The 6,519-nt window shown below is 43.5% G+C and overlaps 1 protein-coding gene across 1 annotated transcript in view; it reads right to left on the bottom strand.

Moving 5' to 3' along the window:
• Positions 1 to 2,210: 2,210 nt before the first annotated feature.
• The window catches only part of PITPNC1 (phosphatidylinositol transfer protein, cytoplasmic 1), a 211,408-nt gene continuing 207,099 nt past the window's right edge, over positions 2,211 to 6,519 (bottom strand). Inside the window, exon 9 of the mRNA XM_015423679.1 lies at positions 2,211 to 2,587. Within this exon, the coding sequence (XP_015279165.1) occupies positions 2,328 to 2,587 (260 nt within the window). The 3' untranslated portion in view covers positions 2,211 to 2,327. The remainder of the gene's footprint in view (positions 2,588 to 6,519) is intronic.

Raw genomic sequence — 6,519 nt, 5'->3', positions numbered from 1 at the left:
CCCTGGTCTACCTCTCTACTAACCCAGAGAACCTCTGTCTTGTCAGGATTAAGTTTCAATTTGTTCATCCTAATCCAGCCCATTAGTGATCAAAAGACCTGTTCAGAGTATCAATAGCATCCTTGGAATTAGGTGGAAAAGAAAGGTGGAGCTGGGTGTCATTCATGGTGACACTGCAAGCCAAACCTTCTGATGACTTCTCCCAGTGACTTCATGTAGATATTAAAGAGCACGGGGGATAAGATTGAACCCTGAGGAACTCTACAGGTTAATGGCCATAGAGCAGAGCAGGAATCCCCAGCACCACCTTCTCAGACTGCCCCCCCCAGATAGGACTTGAACCACCTTAACACAGTGCCCTCCAGTCCCAGTGCCAAAAGGCAGCCCAGTAGGATACTATCGTCAATAGCTGAAGGCTGCTGAGAGATCTAACAGAACTAGCAGGATCACATTCCCCTGTCTAGTTCTTGGTAGAAGTTATCAACCAAGTCAACCAAAGTGGTCTCAGTTCCAAACCCTGACCTGAAGCCAGATTGAAAAGGGCCCAGAAAATCAGTCTCTTCCAAGAAGCAACCACCCGCTCAAGCACCTTGCCCAAGAACGGAAGATTGAAGAGTGGCCAGAAGTTCTCCAAGGAAGGGTTCCCCCCAAAAAAAATAATTTTAGCAGATAACTTGCATAGCGTTAGAAGTCAGAGCAGCTGCCTCAGCGCCATCTTGGCACATTCCTCCCCCCCCAAAAAAACCCAGGTCTAATAACTTCCTCCTTGAGCACAGGTAGTACAACTCTCCTCCCTCAATGAAGCATTTACAACTCTCCTCACCCACTCAGCTGGCCCCCCTCTTCCAGCTTTTAACAGCCAGGAAGGGTAAAGGTCGAGAGCACAGGTGGTGGGTTTCACCTCCCCAAGGAGCTTGCCCACACCCTCAGGCTCTACAAGCTGAAAAGTATCCATATAAATCAGACCAGCAGATGGAAAAGGTACATTGTCTGAACATGAATCCATGCCAGCATCTAACCAAGAACAAATCTGAATCCAAAGTAGCACATTGATCACAGTGGGCCATCACAGGGTCAGAACCCAATTCCCTGGGGCTATGATGTAAAAACAAAAACCCAGAATACACAAAACAGCTCACCTGGACAATTATGCACAGACACAATGGTTGCAGAGAAATATTGCCTTTTTGCCATCATCACTGCCACAGAATGGGCTCTGTTATGGGCTCTATGCCATGTTGAATCAGTCTGGCTCTGAGTTTTCTTCCAGCAGCACTCTAGGCATTGTCCTTCCTTTTCCTCACCATCAGTTCCCCAAGAAACCAGGGAAACTGCTTGGCTCGGGGGGGGGGGGCACTTAGGGGGAATTGTGTCAACTGACCCAGCTGTCTCCTATTCCAGAGAGCAGTCAGGGCCTCAACAGAATCATCAGAAGCTGAGGTGGGGAAATCCCCAAGTGCCAATAGGCAAGCATCGGGATCCATCAAGTGTCTGGGGTGGGCCATCTTAATGGGTCCACCATCCCTGCAGAGGAAGGGGGAAGCAGCAAGTCTAATCAGGTAATGATTTGTCCATTACAAGGTACTAAACTTTAGTAAATATTAAAATAGAAAAGTTATACAACTGTGCACAACAGATAAGTCATACATTTTGTGCAATATACTAATAGTTCAAGGGACTTAAAATATAATTAATTACTACCAGAGCAATAACAGACTGGTAATTTAATTTTAAAGAGCTTCAAGCTTGCATTAGCTACATCCCAAATCCTGAGATAGTCAGTAAAACAAGAATCTGAATAATTACTGTTGGTATTCAAGTGTTTTTCAGAGCAAAGTAGTTCCCACGTTTTGTTTAAGGTAGATTCAACCTGAGTCTACCTTAAGGACTTTAGAAATTGATATATAATGGCTTGAAATGAGAAATGCTATCCTTTGATAGTCCCTAAGTAGTCCCTCATTCTTTCAAGATATCCTCACCAGCTTTATTAAATCCTTACATCTCCAATTGCAAATATTGTTTCTCTATATATGAGAGTTATCTGCATTTAGTACAGTTGGTATGAAGAAATTTATTTTGCTTTTGCAAACTATTAATTTTGTGTTGATAGCAACATCTATCATATGGCTTAGAGCTTTAGTTTGGGAATCAGAGCACAGGACCTATGATCTTGCATGCATTTAGCTAACTGGTTTAAGGGACAAGCTGGGGAAGCAGAGGGAGTCATTCTTCTAGATTTGTCAAATTTGTTTAAATGAAACAATGGCTATAAGCTTTACAAATATTGTTCTGTCAGTCATGATATGTCATAGCAAAACATGCTGGATTTAAAGATCTTTTTTGTATGGATCTGGCAGTGTGAGAGTTTCTGGAGCAGATTTTTTCCGTTGTCGGTCTTTGGGAACTGGTAAGAATTCAGGTGCATCTGTGGACAGAGGCGTAGATGGAGCACTAGAAGGAGCACTGCGGACTGAAGAAGGGAGGGCGACGTTAGAAATTGATATTGTAGGAGGGAAGATCCCAATTTTCTTGTTGGTGGCTTCCTGAGTTGCTCGTTCAAACTCTCGGACTTCATCCATAGTCATGTCTTCAATGAAAAGAAAAGAAAGACAAATGCATGTGAGAACCAATGCATGAATTGAATCCATTATAAAATGTATGTAGAAATGATAATCCAAAGGTCTCATTACAGTGGGTAGATGAATATATTACAACTCTAGAGTCAATAGGAGCTTGGATCACCATTTAAAGAAATGGACACTGTCATTTCATGTGATACATTTCAGACACAATTCCTCTCATTCTCAAAGCTGCTCACCAAATGGAATAATGTATAGTGTAATCGTAAATGTACTGATTTCAATGGATTTAGAAGAATGTAATTCTGCCTAGGGATGCACTGTTAGTTGTATAACATTTCTCACATGGTCACCAGTATTAAGACATGCAATAATGGGCTGCTCTGTCAATGTCTGTGTTTTTGTATAGAAAAGAAGTCTCATATTAACAGGAGGTGGATGAGGCCCAACACACACAGTGTATTTCTTTGTTTCTATTATTGTTCTCTCAAACTAGTGGAAGTTTCTTGCAAATGTGCTTTAGAGCGCTACACAAAAATAACTGACATGGGTTTTATATATGTGTTGTGATGGAGTAGAAGGTAAAATATTGCAGTTTAGGAACTAGATGCCAGAAAATCCTTGTGTTAAGCATTGAGGCACCCGGGGGGGGGGTATTTTTTTTGTTTGTGTGTGTGCACGTGTGAGTATGTGTGCACCTGGAAGTCATGGTGACCTCTGGTGACTGACCCCTACTGGGGGCCTGGAGGATATTCAGAGAGGTGGCTGAATAAAGCCTGCCCCCACCTCCCACCTCTGATATTTCAAGGTCTCCCATCCAAGTACTTGCCAGAGTGGACCCCACTTGGCTTCTGAGATTGGGCTTGCCTGGGCTATCCAGTTCAGGGCGAGGCACCCTGCTTTGATTTGCATGATACTTTATTTCTTCTGTGCATATTCTTCCAAATAATGTATTTTAAGGCAATGTACTTGATATCCGTAATTATTTACAGATGCTGTCAAATCTCTTCTCACTTAAATCAGTTGGAATGTTGCCACTGATCTCATAGTTTTGTTTATTGTTCCATTTGTGTCTGCACTATGCCATTTCAGACTGCAGGTGGGGTTTCAAAAGACTGGGTGTTCCTTCATTTTAAAAAAATCCCCTTTTGATGGAAAATAAGTAGATGGTGGTAAAGTTTTCTACCCTAGATTCTCTCTGTGACATGAGGGTTTTCAGTGTGTCAGATTTAAGGGTTTGTGTGTGTGTATGTTTGGTGTAGTGGTTAAGTGCGCGGACTCTAATCTGGGAGAACCGGGTTTGATTCCCCACTCCTCCACTTGCACCTGGCTGGATGACCTTGGGCAAGTCGTAGTTCTGATAAGAGCTGTTCTTGGAAAAGAGCAGTGTCTGTCAAGAGCTCTCTCAGCCCCACCTACCTCACAGGGTGTCTGTTGTGGGGAAGGGAAAGGAGTTTGTAAGCCGCTCTGAGACACCTTGTGTGTGTGAAGGGGCATGCCAGTGTGCTAGCCAACCAGTGAAGTGATACAGTCCATACCTAAGGTTGCTTCATGACCCTTATTTCAAAGAACAGGGCTGATTTCGCACTATTGCTGCCTCACTGTTGCTCCGCCGTTTGCCCCGGTTCTATTGGTCAATTTCACACCCGAAGCCATGCAGCTGATTTTGACCCGCGGCTTCGCTTGATTGCCTCCGCAGTTTCGTTGATCCTCAAAAAACAGGATCACGAAACTGCAGGGGAAATCGGGCGAAGCCGTGGGTCAAAATCAGCCACACGGCTTCGGGTGTGAAATTGATCAATAGAACCGGGGCAAACAGCGGCGCAACAGCGAGGCAGCTCTAGTGCGAAATCAGCCCAGGTCTTTATTTAAGATATATTTACAGAGAAAAAAGAGGTGCACTGTAACTGCAAAAGGTGACTGTAATTTAGTATTTTAGAAGGAAGGTATAATCTAAGAAAGTACTGGTAATCAATGTTCCCTCTAAGCTCAGTTAGTGTGAGCTAGCTCACAGTTCTTTAGCCTCCAGCTCACACATTTTTGTCTTAGCTCAGGAAGGATGGCTCCAGAGCAAACTAATTTATGCAGTAGCAAAATCGCTTGCTCACAACTTTAATGCCAGTAGCTCACAGAGTGGAATTTTTGCTCACAAGACTCCACAGCTTAGAGGGAACATTGCTGGTAATTGACATGCACGAGGTGTAATTTTCTTAACAGTCTCCTGTTTGCTTGGATACAGTGGAGGATCTCTTCAAATGGGGGGGGGGACAACCTCTGCTAATCCCAGCTTTCCAGTGCAGATCTCCAATTATCCCTTCATGCTGTTCATGGGAGTCCCCTGTCCAGTGTGCCCTCTAAATTGAGTTAGTGTGAGCTAGCTCACAGTTTTTAAGCCTCCGGCTCACACATTTTTGTCTTAACTCAGGAAGGATGGCTCCATAGCAAATTAATTTATGCAGTAGCCAAATCGCTTGCTCACAGCTTTAATGCCGGTAGCTCACAAAGTAGAATTTTTGCTCACAAGACTCCACAGCTTACAGGGAGCAGCCCTGCCCCTCAGAAGCAGCATTTCATGGGGCATTTTAGACTGCAATAGGAGGGATGGGGCAGTGAAACTCAGCTGAATCCAAATCAGTGTGTTCCTTCTGTAGATCTTTGGGTGGCAACCCTCTACTGAATTTTGGAGTTATTTCTCATCTCTCTTAAATATTCAAACCATCATAAATATATGAAAGGAAATCCAAATGCCATTTGGTCAATCTCCTTATACCATGATGAACTCACTGACAGCAGATGACTCCAGTTAAAATTAGAAGAATTTGAGGTTGAAAAGTAACTAATTTTTCCTTGACTTACTGACAAAAGCAATACATTTGTTAGAATTCAACTGCTGGATATAAAACTGAATCGCACTACTTAATAATGGCCACTACAAAATACAAGTACTCACAGGCCAGAGAACATTTCCTCATTTTATCATTCATTCAAATTGTTAAATTATCACTGCACATCCCACCAGAGGGCAGAGATAGTTCACCATAATTTCCCCCTTAGGAAATTCCAAAGAATTATTCTTGGTTATTTTCCTTCTACCAATTAAAAATTCAGGATGAGCTCAGCAAAAGGTTGCCTTAGAGTTGTAGGCCTCAGGTCAAAGTAGGGCTGCCACCCCCACCCCCCGCTGGAGGCAGGGCCCCCTCCTCCCCCAGCCACTGCCCTCTGCCGCTGATCAACTGGCCAGCCAATGGAAAATGGCTGAAAAAGGGGGACAGCTGGCATGGCAACTTCACTTCTGGCATGCACCAGAAGGGACACCAGCATGCCAGCATCACCACAGGGGGTGCTCTGGTATTTGGACAAAACGCTAGAGTTTTGCCCCAATACCAGCGTGTCCTTGGCAGTACTGGAAATGCATTAATATAACTTCCATTGTGCAATGGAAGTGATGTCACCGGCAACGTTGCCATGTCACCGGCCTGGGCCTCCCCTGCCCTCAGTAAGGTTACCAGGGGGGACTTGGCAACCCTAGGTCAAAGCTAGGATGGTGTTTTGACTGTCAGGGCACAGTTTGTTTCTCCAAAGCAAAAATCTAGTTTGGTTTCAACTTCACTTGAAACCAATGAGCATGAACTCATGGGAAGGAAACTAAGGGAAACTCAAGAGTGTACACAGAAAACAAAACAAATAGTTAAGAACCTCCTGAGACTGAATTTTATCTGTCAACAATAGACAAATGGCTTAATATCCAAATATATATAATTGCTTCATAGTGCAATGTTAAAAAGAGCTACAACTTTCTAAATTAACTGAAGTCAGTGTTTTTAGCATTGAACTAATAGTCACTCATCAGTTCTGTGTGAGGTTTACATGAAAAAACTGTGAAGGCAGCAATTTGCATTGGTGTCCATATTATGAGGCTGCTACTGGCTTCTCATCAACT

This window comes from Gekko japonicus, unplaced genomic scaffold (assembly GCF_001447785.1).
Source record: "Gekko japonicus isolate JY-2015 unplaced genomic scaffold, Gekko_japonicus_V1.1 scaffold33, whole genome shotgun sequence".
In the NCBI taxonomy this organism is placed as follows: Eukaryota; Metazoa; Chordata; class Lepidosauria; order Squamata; family Gekkonidae; genus Gekko; species Gekko japonicus.
This window is presented reverse-complemented; position numbering and strand designations above follow the sequence as displayed.